This window comes from Papio anubis, chromosome 9, assembly GCF_008728515.1.
Source record: "Papio anubis isolate 15944 chromosome 9, Panubis1.0, whole genome shotgun sequence".
NCBI lineage: Eukaryota > Metazoa > Chordata > Mammalia > Primates > Cercopithecidae > Papio > Papio anubis.
Window position 1 is genome coordinate 115,514,178 of NC_044984.1, and position 22,797 is coordinate 115,536,974.

At 47.9% G+C, this 22,797-nt stretch overlaps 1 protein-coding gene across 2 annotated transcripts in view; it reads left to right on the forward strand.

Moving 5' to 3' along the window:
* Positions 1-1,639: 1,639 nt before the first annotated feature.
* Positions 1,640-22,797, forward strand: part of P2RX7 (purinergic receptor P2X 7) — a 53,721-nt gene continuing 32,563 nt past the window's right edge. Inside the window, exons 1-3 of one of the 2 annotated variants that reach the window (XM_031650826.1) lie at positions 1,640-1,913; positions 20,912-21,080; positions 22,200-22,268. In XM_031650826.1, the coding sequence (XP_031506686.1) occupies positions 1,789-1,913; positions 20,912-21,080; positions 22,200-22,268 (363 nt within the window). In that variant the 5' untranslated portion in view covers positions 1,640-1,788. The other variant, XM_031650825.1, reaches the window with a different exon arrangement.

Here is a 22,797-nt window from a genome sequence, read left to right on the forward strand (position 1 = left end):
AACAGAACTGTCCAAGGTCACAGAGCTGGTAAAATGTGAAGCCAGGATTGGAAGCCAGGCCATTAGTCCCCTAGAGCCTACGTTCTAAGCATCAGGCTTTACCTGCGAATCCCCTCTTTTTACAGATGAAGATGGCTGTATCACTCAGATTCCCGGCGGGAAAGCAATGGCATACTCAGGTGGGGTAACTAATGATGGAACCATCTACAAAGGTGTGGACAGAGTTAAGAAAAAGCAATAGGGGATAGTGAGCTGCCTGGGGCTGGCAAGAGTGGGGAGCCCTTACCACTCTCAGGACTAAAGGAGGGAGTGGTGCCCAGAAGCCCTGCCTATATGCAACTGAGAAGGGCAGGGCCAGGGAGTCATGTCTATCCTCACTGCTCTCCAGTCTCCTGAACTGGAAGCCAGAGGGTGAGGGGAACCCTGATGCAGTTTGTATGGGTGGGAAAGTACAATTAGTTTAGACTGAAAAACTAAAAATCTACCCGGCCACTTAGCAGGCTGGAATAACAGAAATGGATCAAGCCAGCTGTAAAGACAACAGGGAACAATATTTCTCTGTAGCTGTCAAGTGATAATACAACCCAGCATCTTTGAGTGACTGCTGAAACATTGTCCTTTAAAATCAGAGACCTTCAGAAACTTTGCTGTTTGAAATTACAAGACCAAGACTGAAATATTCCAATTTTGCCTGGAGGATCTAAGTCATCTTGACACAGGGAAGCAGCCTCAATTTACAACTCAGGAGCAGAGCTTCAGATAAAGAGTTTCTGGACACATTTGACATTTATCTTAGCTATGTTGCTTCCTAGGAAGCAGGGCCCTGGGTCCTCTTTGCAATCCAGACTTGACGTTGACTGCTTTGTACAAACCTGTTGTGCTCGTAGTCTATCAAAACATGGCTTCATTTAGATTTTATCTAAACTCCACTTTCCTCGGAATCCTATAATAAATCGCTGTCTCCCTTTGTTTGCTGATGTGCTGTAGCTCTTCTGGTGGGTGGTGTCCCTCACTGAATAGGTCAATAAACCTAACTTTGTTGGACTGCCACTGTGTCCCTGGTGATCTTCAGCTGATTCAGGTCTAGGTCATGGGTTGACCTTCTGGGGTGCAGAGCAGGGTGGAGAGTAACTCAGAGGGTCAAGCACAAAAGATCTGGCAGAAAAATAACGCCCCTCCACCCCCACCACGCCTACCCCTGCAAATCTGATGTCCCTCACCAACTGCAGACCAGAGTATTATAAGGGGTGGCGGAAGAAGAGAGGGAGATCTTCATTTACTCAGAGCTCCTATACATCAGGGGCTGAATAAAGGGTTGTAGAAATGAATGAATCAATCTCTGAGTGGGGCTTCAGGCAATGGAAAGATCTCAGCCCTTTTCTGAGGCACAATGGAAGCTCCGGATCTTGTGACATTTGCATGGCTACCCCTTTCTTCCAACAGAAATGAAACCAAAAAAGTGAAAGGAAAGGGGGGAAAGAGAGAATTCTAAAAATGCCCATCCTCTGAACACCATCTTTGTGTAGGCATCTGGGGGAGGCCAGCTGGGGCGAGGTCATCTGCCAGCCAGGCCCGTAGGACTTGGCTCTTCTTGTTTATCGAAGCCGCATCTGGGGCAACTGCCAGGGCCCGCCCCAACTCTGCAGTCATTGGAGGAGCTTGAAGTTGAAGGCTCCTGCTAAAAATCAGTACGTTTCATTTTGCAGTTACTGGGAGGGGGCTTGCTGTGGCCCCATCAGGAAGAGTAGCGCTCTGGTCCAGCTCCGCGCAGGGACGGAGCCTGTCACCATGCCGGCCTGCTGCAGCTGCAGTGATGTTTTCCAGTATGAGACGACCAAAGTCACTCGGATCCAGAGCATGAATTATGGCACCATTAAGTGGTTCTTCCACGTGATCGTCTTTTCCTACGTTAGGTAAGTGGGATGTGAGGAGGATCCAGATCTCTGCAGTGGCCGACAGCACAGAAAGCCCCAGGGGGCAGCTTCAGGTGCACAGTCTGAATCTCATATGGTTTTCGAATCTGAGACGTGCTCTCAGCAAGCTGGGCGGGAGGGAGGAAGCAGCAGCAGCAGGCAAGAGGAATCGGTGCCAGGCTGCAGCAGAAGGAAGCCACGGGACGGGCAGGATTCCTGTCTGCTCTACTCCAGGCCTGCCAGGGCGAGCAGGGCAGGGCACGCCTGGGGAAGGTGGGAAAGCGCAGGGCAACACCCTGGATCCCCAGGGAGGAGGCGAGGATCTCAGGGCACACCTGGTGATCATGCTGGCATCTGAGTCACCGTGCTTGGGAGGAATAGCACCAGGCTTGAAAATGTATTATAACTTTAGGTCTTCACCAATGTCAGGAAGGCCCTGATTTTTGGTTTTTGTTTTTTCTAAAAGAAACTTACTGAGATATAATTTATACACCATACAATTTACCCATTTAAAGTGTACCATTTGATGATTTTCAGATTATTCACAGAGTTGTGCAACCATCCCCACAATCAATTTTCATCGACTCAAAAGGAATCCCACACTCCTTGGCCATAATTTCCAACACTGTTCCTCCTCCTTCCCACCCATCAGTTTACTTTCTGCCTGTATGGATTTGCCGATTCTGGACATTTCATATAAAGGGAATCACACAGCCTTTGTGCCTAGCTGTTTGCACTTCGCATGTTTTCAATGCTCATCTATGTTGTAGCTTGTGTTGATACTTCATTCAATTTTTTTTTAAGAGACGGGGTCTCACTATGTGGTCTAGGCTGGCCTCAAACTCCTGGACTCAAGTGATCTGCCTGCCTCGGCCTCCCAAAGTGTCAGGATTACAGGCGTGAGCCATTGCACCTGGCTGATACTTCATTCCTTTTTATGGCTGAGTAATATTCCATTGCATGGATAGACCACTTTTATCTATCCATTCATCCACTGATGGACATTGGGGTTGTGTCCTTTTTTGGCTATTATGAATAATGCCACGTGAACATTTGTGTACAAGGTTTTACACATATATTCTCCTTTCTCTTGATTATGTACCTAAGAATAAAATTGCTGGGTCATATGTTAACTATGCTTCACCTTTGGGGGAAATGTGGAGCTGAATTTCACAGCAGCTGCAGTTTTTTACATCCCCATCAGCAGAGTATGAGAGGTCCAGTTTCTCCACATCCTCACCAATGCTTGTTATCATCTGTCTTTTTGGGTTTTGTTGCTGTTGTTTTGTTTTTGTTTTTGAGATGAAGTCTTGCTCTGTTGCCCAGGCTGGAGTGCAGTGGCGCAATCTCAGCTCACTGCAACCTCCACCTCCCCGGTTCAAGTGATTCTCCCGCCTCACCCTCCCAAGTAGCTGGGATTACAGGTGTGCGTCACCACTCCTGGCTAATTTTTGTATTTTCAGTAGAGACGTGGTTTCGCCATGTTGGCCAGGCTGGTCTTGAACTCCTGACCTCAAGTGATCCGCCCACCTTGGCCTCCCAAAGTGCTAGGATTACAGGCGTGAGCCACCACGCCTGGCCAGTTGTCTGTCTTTTTTATTATAGCCATGCTAGTGGGTGTGAAGTGGTAGTTCACTGTGGTTGTGATTTGAATTTCCCTGATGGTGAGTGCCTCTTATTTCCTGTGCTGATTGATAATGATGATGGAGGCAACTTTTATCTATAGACAGTGGCAGTGTAGTTTACTAAGAGTTAGGGTAACTTTTTTCATAGTACTGGCTATGTCTTCTGGGCCAAGTCATTAATTTCTCTGAGCCTCAGTTTCTGCATCTGGTCGTAGGGTTGTGACAACCAAAAAAAAAAAAAAAGGCATGAGCAGCCCTTATCATGATGACTGACATAGGATAACAGCTGGTATCTATTTTTAAAAATAATCTTTCTGAGTCCGGGCGCGGTGGCTCACACCTGTAATCCCAACACTTTGGGAGGCTGAGGCGGATGGATCATGAAGTCAGGAGTTTGAGACCAGCCTGGCTAATATGGTGAAACCCCGTCTCTACTAAAAATACAAAAATTAGCGGGGCATGGTAGCGGGCGCCTGTAATCCCAGTTACTCGGGAAGCTGAGGCAGGAGAATCGCTTGAACCCGGAGGCGGAGGTTGAAGTGAGCCGAGGTCGAGCCACTGCACTCCAGTGTGGGTGACAGAGCAAGACTCCATCTCAAAGTAATAATAATAATAATAATAATCTTTTTGATTATATAATATATATGTATATAAAATACACGTATATATTTTTATATACATCCTCTGCTCTGACCCTCAAAGTAATCACGTCCAAGTTCAGCATTTGAGATCTGGAAATGTGGATTCAAAAATCCTTCACTTCTTTGAGCCTTGGTTTCATCATCTGTAAAATAGGGAGCATTGTTGATAGGAATATTAAATGAACTAATAAATGCAAAGCTGTTTGAGAAATATATGGCATTTAGCAATCCCTGATTAAGTGTTAGTTCTTACTATTAATAATGCTATTATTAGGATTATTATTATTTGATTCATATGTTTACTGTTCAACAAATATTGAATGGTAAACATATATGCTGGGTTGGGCACGGTGGCCCATGCCTGTAATTCCAGCACTTGGGGAGGCCAAGGCGGACAGGTCACTTGAGGTCAGGAGTTTGAGACCAGCCTGGCCAACGTGGTGGAAACCCCATCTGTATTAAAAATACAAAAATTAGCCAGGCATGGTGGTGGCCGCCTGTAATCCCAGCTACTTGGGAGACTGAGGCAGGATAATCGCTTGAACCCAGGAAGCGGAGGTTGCAATGAGCTGAGATTGCACCACTGCACTCTAACCTGAGCCACAGAGCAAGACTCTGTCTCAAAAAATATATATGTAATATATATATAAATAGTATTTTTAGTGGAAACATGGTTTTGCCATTTCTACTAATTATATATTTTTTAAATATATATTTATATATATATAGCTATATATTTATTTATATTTTTATATATAGTTATATATTTATTTATATATATTTATTATGTATATATTTATATATATCGATATGTGCTGAAATCTAAAATAAGACATATTACTTAAACCAGCTATCATATGACCAATGGTAAAGAGCATAATTAGTAAATGCCCCCTTCTGCATTAATACATAGATTGCATGTCACACTTTCATGTAGCAGGTGATGGGACTTCCTGACATTCTTGGGCTCAGCATACAGTCTTTTTATTTCTTTCTCTTTTAGAGACAGGGTCTCATTGTGTCGCCCTAGGCTGGAGGGCAGTGGCATGATCACAGCTCACCACAGCCTCAACTTCTCGGGCTCAAGTGACCTCCCGCCTCATCCTCCCAAGTAGCGGGAACCATAGGCACACGCCATGATGTCTAATTTTTTATCTGTTTTGTAGAGATGGGGGTCTCCGTATGTTGCTCAGGCTGGTCTCAAACTCCTGGCCTCAAGTGATCCTCCTGCTTTGGCCTCCCAAAGTGCTGGGATTATAGGCATGAGCCACTGTGTCGGGCCAGCAATTCCTTTTTCCTTTTTTTTTTGAGATGAGGTCTCACTCTGTCACCTAGGCTGTAGTGCAGTGGTATGATCTCAGCTCACTGCAACCTACGCCTCCCAGGCCCAAGCAATCCTCCCACCTCAGCCTCTCGAGTAGCTGGGACTACAGGTGTACACCACCATGCCCAGCTAATTTTTTGTATTTTTGGTAGAGAGAGTTTCACCATAGTTGTCCAGGCTGGTCTTGAACTCCTGAGCTCAAGCAATCCACCCGCCTTGGCCTCCTAAAGTGCTGGGATTACAGGTGTGAGCCACCATGCCCAGCCTTCAATTTCTTAAAAGTAGATTATTGTATAATAAGAAATTTTCTAAAAACAGATTACTATGAGAACACCTTGTAATGATAAATATTTTTCTTTCACATGGTGAAATCATAACTTACATGTATTTAACTCCCTCAGATTCAGTGATACATGTTCCATGGGGACATGGAGAGAGAGAACAATATAAATAATGCAATGATTCAGCAACCAGGTTCCCTGGAGTAGGTGTGAGACGGGATACTGGCATCTGGGGTTCCGTCCATCAATCTCTGTTCCCACATGCTTTTTAGCGAGCATCTTGCTGCTCTACTTATTAATCTGGGTACGTATTTTTCAGCCATGTGACCCCTAAAATAAGTCAACTCCTTCATCTTCACCTGGAGCGAAACTGTCAAAACAGCAACTTGTTCTAGGGCTGGAGGCAAAATTGGCTCCAGCGGACCCACTGGGAAGTGGGAGGCATTTGCTATGCTTTGTGGACAATTTAAGGGTTTAAAAGGCCATTTGGATGAGCCATGATTTTCATCTTAAGTGCCAACTTTAGAAGATAACCTTCACCGGCCAGGTGTGGTGGCTCACGCCTGTAATCCCAGCACTTTAGGAGGCCGAGGCGGGCAGATCACGAGGTCAGGAGATCGAGACCATCCTGGCTAACACGGTGAAACCCCGTCTCTACTAAAAATACAAAAAATTAGCCGGGCGAGGTGGTGGGCACCTGTAGTCCCAGCTACTCGGGAGGCTGAGGCAGGAGAATGGCGTGAACCCGGGAGGCGGAGCTTGCAGTGAGCCGAGATCGCGCCACTGCACTCCAGCCTGGGCGACTGAGTGAGACTCCATCTCAAAAAAAAAAAAAAAAAAAAAAAAAGAAGAAGATAAACTTCACATAAACTACTGTTTGTATTTTAAAATATAAAATGGAAGAAAAAACTATCGCCAGCTTTGCTTTTTCCCTCTTGGTTAATGGACTATCTATTAACATCTCACTAAATGGCCAAATGGAGTCTCACAGTACAGTTTGGGAAATGCTGCCTTAAGTTGCACTGTGAAGCCTTAACTTCATGTAACCATGACTTAGCCATCTGTGAAATGGGTAGACCCATGGGGCATAGGAATTGGGGAATGTAGTTTGCATCAAGTAGGACTGGTGTGGACCATAGGTGGAAATCCAGACAGGCTCGAGCAATGTTCAGGACACAGCAGCAAGTGACGTGTTCTGACCAGGTGTTCCTACTGGGGCTGGAAGGACTAAGAGCCAGGATAAGGAGACAGGGCCTCAGTTATTGAAAATAGGATACAAAGCAGGGACTGGTTATGGGGGAAATTAACCGAGAGGCTGTTCAGCTTCTCTTATTCTCACAACCAAGTTCAGATCTGGAGTCAAAGGCAGGGATGCAGCTACAAGAGGAGTTTGTGTTGGAGGTCTGTGTAGATAGCATGCTAAGCAGGTCTGTGTCGGCCAGGATCGTTTGGGCAGTAAGTGACAGAAACCCAACTTATGTTAACCACAAAGCCTCAAAGGGGAATTTATTGGATCATGTAACTGGGCAGTTGAAGAGATGGTGCTATCCTCGAACATGAATGAAGATAAGAGTTCAAACTATGTCATCAGGGCGGAAAACTATGTCATCAGGGAGGATCCCTCTCCCTACATCCTGGCTCCATTTGCTTCTATTTGGCTTCCTTCTTGAACAGCTCTCTATGTAGCAAGATATCCTCACATTCTCTTCTTTTAACAACCTTAGAGGAGTAAACAAGTCTTTCTTGATAGCTCTGCTAGGAAAGTCCCAGGAAAGACTCTGATTGATCAGATGTGAGTTACACATCCATCCCTGAATCAATCACTGTGGCCATGGCCAAGGTGTCATCCGATTGGCCGGCCTGGGTCACGTGCTGGCTCCCGTGGCAGGAAGTAGGTAGAAGACAAGGGAGCCGTGTGAGCCCTACCTGAACCACATCCAGTGGATTTTCCTTAGGAAGGAAGATTCTGTTACCAGACAAAATGGGAAAAGGAAGTGGGGAGGGTAGGCAGACAAAAATCAGTGATCCATTACAAGGTCTTTCCAAAAACCAGAAATTAGGGATTTCTGAAATCTACTTCTGTAGTCCTGGCTTGTCTCAGCCCTGCAGCTGGGCTGTGGAGACTCTATCTGGGCAATTGCTGAGCTCCTATTCTTACGTCGGCCCCTTCCTCAGTCCCACCAGGAGCCCTGCTCCTCATCTCGGACGTGCTGCTTGGCCTACAGAGGCTGCCAGCTCACCTTGGTACTTTACTACTATTTGGTTTCTTTGACCACCAAGCTGTTGCTTAAACCAAGCCGCCTATGATGGCACCACCTTGGAGAATTCTTTTTTATTTTTATTTTTTATTTTTTGAGACAGGTTATCACTGTTTACTGAGACTGGAATGCAGTGGTATGATCTTGGCTCACTGCAGCCTCGACCTCCCGGGCTCAGGTGATTTTCCCACCTCAGTCTCCCCAGTAGCTGGGACTATGGGTGCATGCCACTACACCCAGCTAATTTTGTATTTTTAGTAGAGATGGGGTTTCAACATGTGGGCCAGGCTGATCTCGAACTCCTGACCTCAGGTGATCTGCCCATCTCGGCCTCTCAAAGTGCTGAAATTACAGGCATGAGCTACCGCACCCGGCTGGAGAATTCTTTCGATTTTATTCTGAGTGTGTTGAGAAGCCATGGGAAGACTTCAAGCAAAGGAATAAACGATGGTTGCATTCTCTTTGGAGGATTTCCCTCTTCCCTGGAGACCAGTCCTCACAGAAGCTTTTCCAATGGCCACAGAAGACTAAGGAAGATTGAGAGAGGCACAGAAAACAATTCCACTCAGAGCTGCTGCTTCTCCACTGCCCAGTCAGCCTCCACTGGCGCCAACAGTGAGCCTGTGCTGTCATTCCTGGTCCTAGGCTGGCTGTCGCCATGGAGATGGTGCTGCTATGCTAGTTTGTGGCTGTTAAAATGGAGCTCCTGGCTGAACACCTGTTTCCCAGCGAGTGGCCACAAACCTGTGAGTCTGGGCCTCCTCCAGCTGAGTCGAAGTGAGCCCAGCACAGAGGCCAGGGAGGCACCAGACGCCAGGAGGAGCAAATCCAAATCCATCCCAAGCATGGCTCCTCTGACCATCTTTTTTTTTTTTTTTTTTTTTTTGAGACAAGAGTCTCCCTCTGTCACCCAGACTGGAGTGCAGTGGCACAATCTTGGCTCTTTGCAACCCCCACCTCCTGAGTTCAAGCAATTCTCCTGCCTCAGCCTCCCTAATAGGGACTATAAGCACATGCCATCACACCCAGATAATTTTTGTATTTTTAGTGAGATGGGGTTCTGCCATGTTGGCTAGGCTGGTCTTGAACTCCTGGCCTCAAGTGAGCCTCCCGCCTTGGCTTCCCAAAATGCTGAGATTACAGGTGTGAGCCACCCTTGCCTGGCCTGCCCTTGACCGTCTTCAGAGAAGTAGAAGCAGGAGGTCTGCCACATTCTCATCCAAACCCTGACACCTGGGTGATGTGCTAGAGCTTGAGGGGGAGGGTCAGAGATAACCCAGTTCGGGAAGTGACCCCGTAGGAGGAGAAGAATCCAACCACGTGACACACAGTATGACGAGAACAGTAAATGCAAAGATCTGGAAACACAAGAGGAACAGCAAGGACGGCATGTCCCTGAACCTGGGGAGAGAGGAGGGAGCGGCCGGAGCTGAGGGCAGGTCGGCTGAAGAGTTGCAGTTTGATTTTCAGTGCCATGGGAAGCCACTGAAAAGTGTTATGCAGAGAAGTGAAAGCATCTGACTCATGTTTCCAGAAGCCTTATGGGTCACTATGCAGAGCATAGAGTGTGGTGGGACAAGAATGATGGCGAGGGACCAGTGAGAAGGTTCCTGGAGTGACCAGATGTGAGGAGACGGAGGCTTGGGCTAAAATGGGATGGCAGAGCTGGAGACAGGTGGACAAAGCCGGGATGTATTTCGGAGGCAGAACCGACAGATTTGCTAGGAGGTGAAAGATGACTCTGGGTTCCTGAGGTACGATGATGCCTTTTACCAACTTGAAGAAGACCAAGGAGAGGCTTGAGGACTAACATGGCGCTGTGAAGGAGGCCAGGCAAAGGTGGAGACTGCCGTGAGCTGTGGCTCGGTGACAGACAGACCCTGTCTTAAAATATTTATGTAATAAAAAATAATAATAAATAAAGGACCAGGCGCGGTGGCTCAAGCCTGTAATCCCAACACTTTGAGAGGCTGAGGCAGGCGGATCATCTGAGGTTCGAAGTTAGAGACCAGCCTGGCCAACATGGCGAAATCCTGTCTCTACTAAAAATACAAAAATTAGCCAGGCATGGCTGGGCGCGGTGGCTCACACTTGTAATCCCGGCACTTTGGGAGGCCAAGGTGGGCGGATCACGAGGTCAGGAGATCGAGACCATCCTGGCTAACACGGTGAAACCCCATCTCTACTAAAAATACAAAAAAAATTAGTCGGTCATGGTGGCAGGGGCCTGTAGTCCCAGCTATACTCGGGAGGCTGAGGCAGGAGAATGGCGTGAACCCGGGAGGCGGAGCTTGCAGTGAGCCGAGATCGCACCACAGCACTCCAGCCTGGGCGACAGAGCGAGACTCCACCTCAAAAAAAAAAAAAAAAAATTAGCCAGGCATGGTGGCACACACCTGTAATCCCAGCTACTTAGGAGGCTGAGGCAGGAGAATCACTTGAACCCGGCAAGCAGAAGTTGCAGTGAGCCTAAATCGCACCACTGCACTGCCGCCTGGGTGACAGAGCAAGACCCTATCTCAAAAATAAATAAATAAATAAAGGATATCAGACAAGCAATTAAAACACCTGCCTACTACTATCTATCCACATCCTTTTTTTCACATCTAACACCAAAACACCAAAATAGCTGGAAGCACATCATCTCAAAAGATAAGCATGGTTCTTTCACATGAATGGCTGTAGCCTTATGAAAAGCTGCCGCCGTGTCTGATTTTCTTGTTTCAAGGGGTAATGATGGAGGCTTCTCTCCTGCACCCACAGGCCTCTGGGGATGCCACCCCAGCCCAGCCTCCCACCCTGGACTGGAGCCTCCCAGCCCCTCTGCGTGGGTAGCACAGTGTTGAGAAGAGGAAGGAACAGTTTGTCTGGCTTTTTCACAGGCCCACAGCTGGCTGGTGCAGTGGCAGAGAAAGCGGGGCTGGGCAAGCCAGCAGGGGCTGGATCATGGAGCGCCTTGAGCTGCATCCCGCAAGCACTAGAAAGCATGGAAAGCTTTCCCCTTAGTCCCCAGCATCTTATTAGAAAATATCCAAACATACAGAAAACAGGAAGGGTTTTATGCTCATATTTTCATTTTAGAGAGATCATTCTGCTTGAAATATAACACCTACTGAGTACTGCTGAGGACTTAGCATGTGCTGGGTCTGTTCTTAGCATGTGAAATGTATTGGCCTATTTGATCCTCCTGCATAATCCTGGAAGACTGGTTGTGGGAGTGGGTGATCATGACCTGAACAGCCTAACCATGTTTAGGGAATGCTCTGTGTTATGAGTTCCACCCTCCCAATCCATGTCACAGCTGAATGTCCCAGCTTCCCTTGCGGCCGGGACACAACAGGAGACCCGAGCTTTCCAAACATATGCCCCAGGCAACATTTTGATACACAAGGAATAACACAGGATGCTGGGCATGCGCAGATTTCAAATTCAGGAATGGAGAGAAGTACTGCTCTTTGACCCATACAATAGGGGATCCCCTTCCTTGGACCCTGCCTTAGAGGGCCCCACTCCCACTGCACACTGTGAGCTGCCCTATGGAATGAGGGGTGTCTGAGGCTGGATTAGTTTCTATTTGTTACACAGCAGTGGAAACTAACATAGTCCCACAAGCCTAAACCAAGGTGCCAGCGGGCTGAGTTCCCGTCTGGAGACTCTGGGGAAAATTCACTTCCAACCCCATTTTTGTTGTTGGCAAAATTCAATGCCTTGAGGCTGCAGGACTGGGCTCTGCTCCTCGCTGGCTGTCAGCCTAGGGCCACTCTCAGATTCTGAAGTCCTCCCATATTCCCCGCCACGTGGTCCCCTCTGTCTCCAAGCCTACTATGACACAATGCATTGTTCTCATGCTTCAAAGCTCTGACTTCTCTCCTGGGACAAGTAGAATACTCTCTGGTTTTAAGGGGCTCATGTGATTGGGTCAGGTCAACTCTACCATACCATGGAGGCTCGCCATCTTGCCCAGGCTGGTCTTGAACACCAGGGCTCACGTGATCCTCCTGCCTCAGCCTCCCAAAGTGCTGGGATTACAGGCGGGAGCTGCTGTGCCCAGCCAAGGCCAGCATCTTTAGACCTCTCTGCCCTGTTTTCATATGGCCTTCTCCTCTTTGTATGTGTCAAATCTCCTTCTGCCTGTCTCTTATAAGGACGTGTGTAATGGCATTTAGGGCGTATGTGGATGACACGAGGTCCTCTCACCATCTCAAAATCGTTAACTTTGGCCGGGTGCAGTGGCTCATGCCTGTAATCTCAGCACTTTGGGAGGCTGAGGCAGGCAGATCACTTGAGGTCAGAAGTTTGAGACCAGCCTGGCCAGCATGGTGAAACCCTATCTCTACTAAAAATACAAAAGTTAGCTGGGCACGTGCCTGTAGTCCCAGCTACTCAGGAGGCTGAGGCAAAAGAATCGCTAGAACCTGGGAGGCAGAGAGTGCAGTGAGCCAAGATTATGCCACTGCACTCCAGCCTGGGGGACAGGTGAAACTCTGTCTCAAAAAAAAAAAAATTAGCCAGGCATGGTGCTGCATGCCTGTAGTCCCAGCTACTGGGAAGGCTGAGGTGGAGGGATTGCTTGATCCTGGGAGGGTGAGGCTGCAGTGAGCTGTGTTTGTGCCACTGTAGTCCAGCCTGGGTGACAGAGCGAGACCCTATCTCAAAAAATAATAATATCGGTCAGGCACAGTGGCTCACATCTGTAATCCCAGAACTCTGGGAGACCGAGGTGGGAGGATCACCTGAGTGAGGTCAGGAGTTTGAGACCAGCCTGACCAACATGGTGAAACCCCGTCTCTACTAAAAATACAAAAATTAGCTGGGTATGGTGGGGGCACCTGTAATCCCAGCTACTCGGGAGGCTGAGGCAGGAGAATTGCTTGAACTCAGGAGGCGGAGGTTGCAGTGAGCCGAGGTCACGCCATTGCACTCCAGCCTGGTGGCAGAGTGAGGCTCCATCTCAAAAAAAAAAAAAAGTCTCTTTTTACAACTTTTTTGAGGTATAACTTACATATCATAAAATCACCTGTTTTAAATATACATTTCAATGACTTTTAGTAAATTTACCAAGTTGTGCAACCATCATCACAATCCAGTTTCAGAACATTTCATCAGCCCAGTAAGAGTCCTCACACCCATTAACAGTCACTCCCCACCGTGATTGCTCAACCCAGGTAACCATGAATCTACTCTCTGTCTCTGGAGATTTGTCTTTTCTGGACAATCTTTCTTCTTAAACTCAGCAGAGTGAATTCTGTTGTTTAGAACTAGAAACCCTGCCCAATAGAATACTAATATCCTCTTGTTTCGCGGGTGAGACGGAGTCTCGCTCTGTCGCCCAGGCTGGAGTGCAGTGGTATGATCACACCTCACTTCAACCTCCACCTCCCAGATTCAAGCGATTCTCCTACCTCAGCTTCCTGAGTAGCTGGGATTACAGATGTGCACCAACACACCTGGCTAATTTTTGTACTTTCAGTAGAGATGGGATCTCACCATGTTGGCCAAGCTGGTTTTGAACTCCTGACCTCCAATGAGCCACCCGCCTTGGCCTCCCAAAGTTCTGGGATTACAGGCGTGAGCCACTGCACCCAGCCCTAATATCCTCTTATTACAGAAGAAGAAACAATGACTCAGAAAGGTTAAGTCACTTGCCCAAGGTCGTGTAGCCAGTAAACGGTAGAGCTGAAATTGAACCTCACTCCAGAGTCATGCTCTCACTAAAGTATTGCAGTGTGGAGAGTGGAGGGGACAGGGTGAGATTGGAGGAACGGAGGCCATTTAGGTGACTATTAGGATGTCCAGATCTGAGAGCTGATGGTGACCTGGACTGAGGAGGTGATAGAGGCAGAAGAGAGAAGTAGATGAATTTGAGCAATATTAGGAAGTGAAACAGTAGGATTTGGCAACTGAACGGGTGGGTGGACAAGAGGGAGAGGAGGAGTCAAGGAATGTGCCATGCTTCTGGCTTGGGCAACTGATGGGTGCTGGAATAGCTTGCTGGGGTAGGAAATGCAGGAGAAACAGCCAATTTGGTGTGGAAGATGAGGTCAGAACTGAAGGCATTGAGTTTGAGGTGTCTATGGAATGTACAAATGGAGATGTTGAATGGGTGGTTGGATATATAAATCTGGAGCTGAGATGTAGGTTTCTATATCACCAGCATATAGATGGCAACCAGAACCCTGGAAGAAGCTGCAACCGACCAGCAAGAGACGTAGATGAGAAAGCAAAAGGGCCTAGAACACGCCCCCGAGGAGTGCTAACCTTTAAGGGGTGGGAGCACAGAAATCCCCAAAAGATTCTAAGAAGGGTAGCCACAGAGATCCAATGAAAGTCAGGCACAAGTGGATTCCTGCAAGCTAAGGGAAGGAGGTGAGGGAAGTGGGGCATGGTCACAGTCAGTGTCAACTGCTGCTGAGAATTCCAGCACGATCAGGTCCGTCGTGTATCTATTGGATTTAGTGACAATGACGTTGTTGTTTACTTGGCAAGAGAGGCTTTAGAGAAGGGATGGGGGTGGGAGCCAGACTGGAATGGGTAGAGGAGTGAGTGAATTGAGATGCGGAAGTGGATGTGATGACTCACCCTTTCTTTTTCTTTTCTTTTTTTTTTAAAGTTATTTGAGACGCAGTCTTTCTCTGTTGCCCAGGCTGGAGTGCAATGGTGTGACCTCCACTCACCGCAACCTCCGCCTCCCGGGTTCAAGCGATTCTCCTGCCTCAGCCCTCCAAGTAACTGGGATTACAGGCATGTGCCACCACACCAGCTAATTTTTTGTATTTTTAGTAGAGACGGGGTTTCACCATGTTGGCCAGGCTGGTCTCAAACTCCTGACCTCGTGATCCACCTGCCTCAGCCTCCCAAAGTGCTGGGATTACAGGTGTGAGTCACCGCACCCGGCCTGGTGACTCATTCTTTCAAGGGACTTGGCTATAAAGAAAGGAGGCATGGAGTGGTGGTAGGAGGAATTAAGCTGGGGAGGGGAGGCATTTTTAAGAGGAGAAATGATGTTTAAATGCAGATGGAAATGGGACAGGAGAGAAAGGGAAGTTGATGGGGTAAATGAAAATTATCTTCATCATCTTCCTCACCATCACCAGCAGCAACCACAAGGAAAGCTTGTTCTGCTCTGGGACTGCCCTGTTAGACATTTCTTCCTTATACTGAACCATAGTCTAGCTCCCTGTAACTTTCGCCTTTGGTTAGAGTTCTGCCTTGCGTCCCTCTTCTACTCTTCAAATGGCTGCACACTGCTACTGTGTCTCTCCTCTTCTTCAAACTCACAGCCCCCATCCTATGGGCCATGTGCTCCCAGCCTGGCTACCAGACCCTCTACTGTCCCAGCCAAGTTCACATGACAGTCCTCTTATTTGTCAAGCCCCTCTTTTTTTTTTTTCTTTTTGAGATGGAGTCTCACTCTGTCGCCCAGGCTGGAGGGCATGGCGCGATCTTGGCTCACTGCAACCTCTGCCTCCTGGTTTCAAGCGATTCTCCTGCCTCAGCCTCCCGAATGCTGGGATTACAGGCATGAACTAAGAGATACAAAGGATACACTTTAGGGGCTCAGCCCTCTGATGTTACCTTTGCTCTGGAAGCCCAGGGGCTGTCAGGCGGAGAGGAACTTTGCTGAAAGGCAGGTCGTCCCTGCAGAGCTTGAAGAACAATCTATCTGTGCTGGCATGGGGCCCATCCCACCTACGATGCCAGTGTAAGTCTGTGACAGTCACTCATGTTCAGAGCATGTGGACTGAGGCTCTGAAGAACGACTTTATGATAGGCACCTTCATCTCCATTTGGTGGGTCCAGAGCAAGCAGCCTGAGGGTCCCATGGGCCCAACCTCACCCTCCATCCTTATTTCCCTGCCACTCCAGGGCTCCTCCTCAGCCAGACGTGCCTGTGAATGCTCCTTGATGGCTGTATTAGTTTGTTCTCATGCTGCCAATAAAGACATATCCAAGACCGGGTAATTTATAAAGAAAAGAGGTTTAATGGGCCCACAGTTCCACATGGCTGGAGAGGCCTCACAATCATGGCAGAGGGCAAAAGGCATGTCTTACATGGTGGCAGGCAAAAAGCGAATGAGAGCCAAGCAAAAGAAGAAACCTCTTATAAAACCATCGGATCCCATGAGATTTATTAACTACCATGAGAACAGTATGGGGGAAACCGCCCCATGATTCAGTGATCTCCCACCAGGCCCCTCCCACAACACATGGAAATTATGGGAGCTACAATTCAAGATGAGATTTGGGTGGGGACACAGCCAAACCAGAGCCAGCCAATGGCCCTGGCTTCCCTCCCATTAGCTCTCTTCTACTTCCCAGGATCTTTCCAGCTTTGTTCTTCATCTTCTTTTTTAGAGACTGAAGTCTCACTGTGTTGCCTAGGTTTGTCTTGAGCTCCCGGGCTCAAGGGATCCTCCTACCTTGGTCTAACAAGTAGCTGCGACTATGTGCGCACACCACCACCCCCCACCCCACAACTTACCCATCCTCCCCAGCCCAGTGAAATCCCTAGGTTCTTCACACTCCTGTTAGCTCCAGGCACCAGCGGCTTTGCCTGCTACAGAATGAATAACATTATAGCCTCTTAGAGCAAAAAGGTCATGGGGATTGGGGAGGCTGGGAGTTCTCTCTTCATTCAGCGATTAAACCGACCACCGGGAGGGGTGACATGGCTTGCCTTAGTCACCAAGCAAGGTTGGGAGAGTATTTCTGGGATGGTCATTAGCACTTTCTTTCCAAAAGGAGGACACCACAAACTCACTTTCATGATCACGGTATCCCCCCAACAGGTAAAGTGTGCAAATTCACTTTCATTCCCTTTCTGTCTTTGATGCAGCTCTGAAGTATTTTAATTCTTAAAATTTACATGTTCATTATGACACAGAGACAGGTTTTCTGTTTAGGAGAGGGCCTGATTCCATTAAGGATGATCGATCATATGTTGCCTGTTCTGGAATGAACATGAGAGACCAGAATTGAGCTTCCCAAATGGTGGGTCACATGACCGAGTGTTGTTCCAGGAGAACACTGCAACATCCAGTATGAGAGCGCTGCACACACCATGTGTGTGTTGGGATGCTGGGCTGAAATGTGTTATTGAGCAAGTGTTATCATATTTGTCTATGGAATTCTATTTAATAGCTCTATCTCATATGTGCTGATTGGGTCTCAAATCTGGATCTCTTACCCCAACATCTTTCTTGAAAATCCTTCTTTTTAAATAAGTGTTGGCTGTGTGCAGTGGCTCATACCTGTAATCCCAACACTTTGGGAGGCCAAGGTGGGTGGATCACCTGAGGTCAGGAGTTCAAGACCACCCTGACCAACATGGGGAAACCCTGTCTCTACTAAAAATACAAAAATTACTGGGCATGATGGTGGGTGCCTGTGATCCCAGATACTTGGGAGGCTGAGGCAGGAGAATCGCTTGAACCTGGGAAGCGGAGGTTGCAGTGAGCCGAGATTGCACCATTGCACTCCAGCCTGGGCAACAGAGTGAGACTCCGTCTCAAATAAGTAATAAATAAACGTTATAGAAATACTAAAATATACTGTGAATAATATAACACCCACATACCACCATCCAAGTTAAGAAATAAAGCAAGGCCGGGCGCGGTGGCTCAAGCCTGTAATCCCAGCACTTTGGGAGGCCGAGACCGGGCGGATCACGAGGTCAGGAGATCGTAGACCATCCTGGCTAACACGGTGAAACCCCGTCTCTACTAAAAAATACAAAAAACTAGCCGGGCGAGGTGGCGGGCGCCTGTAGTCCCAGCTACCCGTGAGGCTGAGGCAGGAGAATGGCGTAAACCCGGGAGGCGGAGCTTGCAGTGAGCTGAGATCTGGCCACTGCACTCCAACCTGGGCGACAGAGCAAGACTCCGTTTCAAAAAAAAAAAAAAAAAAGAAATAAAGCATTACTAATCCAGTTTTGCTCCCTGCAAACTCATCCTTCATCCCATTCTCTTTCCTTTTGTTTTATAAACATCCTACTGGGAGGATCACTTGAGCCCAGGAGTTTGTGGCTGTAGTGTGCTAACTGCACCTGTGAAATGGCCACTGTGTTCCAGCATAGGTAACATAGCAAGACTCCATCTCTAAACAAAATCCTTTTTTTTTTTTTCTTTTTGAGACGGAGTCTCACTCTATCACCCAGGCTGGAGTGCAGTGGTGCCATCTCGGCTCACTGCAACCTCCATCTCCCGGGTTCCTGCCTCAGCCTCCGGAGTAGCTGGGACTACAGGCACATGCCACCACAACTGACTAATTTTTGTATTTTTAGTAGAGATGGGGTTTTGCCATGTTGGCCAGGTTGGTTTCGAACCCAGGGTCTCAGATGATCCACCTGCCTCAGCCTCCCAAAGTGCTGGGATTACAGGCATGAGCCACCATGCCCAGCCTAAAAGAAATCCTGAATTTGACATTTGTGCCACCACACCCAGCAAATTTTTGTTCTTTGTTTTTTGTTTTGTTTTGTTTTGTTTTTTGAGACGGAGCTTTGCTCTTGTCGCCCAGGCTGGAGTGCAGTGGCATGATCTCAGCTCACTGGAACCTCCATCTCCCAGGTTCAAGCGATTCTCCTGCCTCAGCCTCCCGAGTAGGTGGGATTACAGGCTCATGCCACCGTACCCAGCTAATTTTTATTTTTAGTAGAGACGAGTTTTCACCATATTGGCCAGGATGGCCTTGAACTCCTGACCTCAGGTGATCCACCCACCTCGGCCTCCCAAAGTTCTGGGATTACAGGCGTGAGCCACTGTGCCTGGCCCAAAGCATCTCATTGTATGAATCCAACAATTTATTTATCCATTCGTTGTTTGAGTACATTTAGGTTATTTCCTGCTTTCCCTCTTACAAGCAACGCTGCAGAAACATTCTGGCCCATAGCTCCTCCGGCACTGTACAAGAGTTTCCCTAGGGCACATACATGAGAGTTGTATTGCTGGGTCATGGGGAATGCTCTTCTTCAAATGTACTTGCTATTGTCAAACCTGAGCTGTCTTTTCAGGAGCCTACTAGTGGTTCTCAGCCCTGGCTATGCATTAGAATCACTTGGGAACTTTTAAAAAATATGTGGGTATCTGGATAACTCCCCTGACCCATGGAATCATAATCTCCAGGGATGGGACTGGGGACCTGCAATTTTGAAAGCTCCCTGGGTGGTTACACAGCCAAGGTGGAGAACAGCTGGGACTGAGTCTTGGCCCACTCTGTCTCAGCTTCCCAAGGTCAGCTTATCTTAGACTTGCTAATATCACTCAGCAGCTGGGCAGAGAGAAGGGACTAAATAAGTAAAGTCTGAATGAGTAAACAAAACATTTAAAACGAACCCTTTAGGGCTGGGTGCGGTGGCTCATGCCTGTAATCCCAGCACTTTGGGAGGCCAAGGCGGGTGTATCACTTGAGGTTAGACATTCAAGACCAGCCTGACCAACATGGTGAAACCTTGTCTCTACTAAAAATAGAAAAATTAGCCAGACGTGGTGGTTCACACCTGTAATCCCAGCACTTTGGGAGGCTGAGGTGGGTGGATTACTTGAGGTTGGGCGTTCAAGACCAGCCTGACCAACATGGCAAAACCTTGTCTCTACTAAAAATACAAAAATTAGCCAAGTGTGGTGGTATGCGCCTGTAATCCCAGCTACTCAGGAGGCTGAGGCAGGAGAATCACTTGAGCCTGGGAGGCAGAGGTTGCAGTGAGCTGAGATGGTGCCACTGCACTCCAGCCTGGGCTACAGAGCAAGACTCCATCTCAAAAAAACAATAAAACAAACCCTTTAGGCTGGGTGCGGTGGCAAATGCCGGTAATCCCGGTAACTATCTCCTACTGTTGTGAGAGTTAAAGGAGATGGTGCATGTAGAGCACTTGGCACTTATGAAGTGCTCAAGAAAGAGCAGCTCCTGCAGCCTGGTGCAGTGGCCCACACCTGTAACCACAACGTGTTGGGAGGCTGAGGCAGGAGAATTACTTGAGGCCAAGAGTTCGAGACCAGCCTGGGCAACATAAAGAGACCCCCCCGCCCCGCCGCCCATCTGTATAAAAAATAATAAAAACTAGCTGAATGTGGTGGTACATACCTGTAGTTCCAGCTACTCAGGAGGCTGAGGTGGGAGGATCAACTTGAGCTCGGGAGTTGGAGGCTGCAGTGAGCTCCATGCCACTGCACGCCAGCCTGGGTGACAGAGCAAGGCCCTTTCTCTGGAATAATAAAAAAAAAAGAGAGGCTGGGCGCAGTGTCTCACGCCTGTAATCCCAGCTATTTGGGAGGCTGAGGCAGGAGAATTACTTGAACCTGGGAGGTGGAAGTTGCAGTGAGCCGAGATCCTACCATCGCACTCCAGTCTGGGCAACAAGAGCAAAACTCTGTCTCAAAAAAAAAAAAAAAAAAAAAGAGAGAGAGAGTAGTTGCCATGTTTAATGTTATTGATAAAGCAGGTAGGTGTTTCTGAAAATGCACCAGACACTGTCTTGGACTGGAAGGTGCTGATGTGTTACTGAACCTCCAGACAAAGCTGGCGAACCTACCAGGGCGGGACTTTCTGACTTGAGAAGCTGTCCTATCTATGAGGATCCATGTTAGAGAATATGAAAGAGTAGTATTGGGGGCAGTAGCTTTCCTGTGGCAAGTACTCACTAGGTGCCAGATACTGGGCAAAGGAGTTTGCAGACATCTCTCATTTCACCCTCGTAATCCATGAGGCAGATATGACTATTCTTCCCATCGTCCAGAGAGGGAAAACAAGTCACATGGAAGCAAGTCATGCAGCAGAGCTAGGATTGGAACGGAAGTGCCTGCATCCTCCAGCACCTGCATCCCAACCCACTGTGCTATGCCTCCCATTGAAGCTTTCCCATGTCTGCCATTTAGCTTTGCTCTGGTGAGTGACAAGTTGTACCAGCGGAAAGAGCCTGTCATCAGTTCTGTGCACACCAAGGTGAAGGGGATAGCAGAGGTGAAAGAGGAGATCGTGGAGAATGGAGTGAAGAAGTTGGTGCACAGTGTCTTTGACACTGCAGACTACACCTTCCCTTTGCAGGTAAGCACCTCGTAGCATTCTCTCAGGCTCATCACTGGTCACCATCGCCAGGGCCTTGCTCCCTCCCCCTAGGATCTAGAGCCTCACTCCAGAAAAAACGTTGGCCCTATTTTAAAAGCTCTATGAACATCTCAACTGAGAAAACCTAAAAATTGCAAACCTGGGTGAGATCCAGGAGATGATCCTTTGCTTTATCAAGTCCTACAGGGTTTCTCAAAATAGCCGCATGTCCTGGTACATTGAAAACAGGATTTGATTCACTCACACTTGATGTATATGCAGCTTTTTAGAGGCACAGCCACCAAGCCAGCAAGGTCTGCCTAGATTTAGAAGGACAGAGAACTTTCTACCGAAGAGTACCAGCCCTTCTAGATTGTGTGGCGTTTTACCAACAAAAACGACTCCAGGAGACCATTCTTGGGTACATTTTTCCACCAGGAAAGGATGTAAATGACAAAAAGAAGAAAGGCATCGGTCACTGAGAGAAGGCGTGTGACTTCTAAATTTGCAAGCAGGGAAAATGAAAGCAGAATTGCCAAAAAGGAGAAATTAAAGTAGGGTTGAGGAGGCCAAAAAACAGAGAAGGGGGCGGGAGGGACGAAGGGGCAAGTTTGTGGCCTGGGGAGCTAAAATGCTTTGCAAAACCCTGTAAAGCCCAAGTTGCTATCTATTTGTTTCTAACAGCCGGTCATTAAAATCCTGTGATTGCTCGGGTGGTGGGATGCCCTAGTGCCTTTCATTAAAGTCCGGGAAAATCTGAACAGCGTTCCAGTGAAGCCTGCTCCCCTACCCTCGCCTCCTCAGGTCTCTTGAGTTTCAATTTAATGAGATTTTACTGTGTTAAAAAAAAAAAAAAAAAAACACGAAAAGGCTGCTTTTGAGACTGCAGTGGTAAATGACTCCTCAACCCATGCAAATGCTCCTTCACTCTCCCTCAGCTCAGCAGGGCTGCCCGTCCAGCTTTGATATTAAGCCCTCGGCATATTCCAAGTTGCCCACAGACCCTGATTTCTAGAAGCTTAGAAAAGTGGAGAGGTTTGCCCAGCAAGCTGGATTATTATAATTAAGTAGTTCTCTTTTCAAAGGCTTTGCATTTCTTTAGCCTCTCCTTCTCCACAGGGGAACTCTTTCTTCGTGATGACAAACTTTCTCAAAACAGAAGGCCAAGAGCAGCGGTTATGTCCTGAGGTAAGGAGGGGACCTGGAGTGGTGGGTCAGGTCGTAAGAGTTCCTGGGGGAGACGCACGTCAGAAGAAGCAGAAATTAGGACCCTGGGTGTATTTCAGCCCACAAATATTTACCTGCCTCTTTTCTGGGGTAGGGCTGGGCTGAGTGGAGGAAGGGAGAGAACACATGGCAGTGTCTCTCCATGGCCACCGGATCTTTGTCTGTCTGCCTCAGTCTCTGGTTCTAGCACTAGGGACCCGTGCAGACGTCAACCCTGCTCTTTCTATCTCTGGCTCTCTTCGCAGCTTATGACAATGGTGATTCTTGGCATTTGCACAACATTTCACATTTGATTTGAGGCTCACAATGACTTTAGGAGAAAAATGGCATTTTACAAACCAGAACACAGATTCAGAGAGGTTGTGACTTCCCCAGGGTCACACAGCTTGCTGCAGGCACAGCCAGGGTTAGGACCTGAGTGTCCTCACTCACAGCTTCTCTTACCATGGTTCACAGTGAACTGTCTGCAGGGCCAGTTTTGGAAAACCCT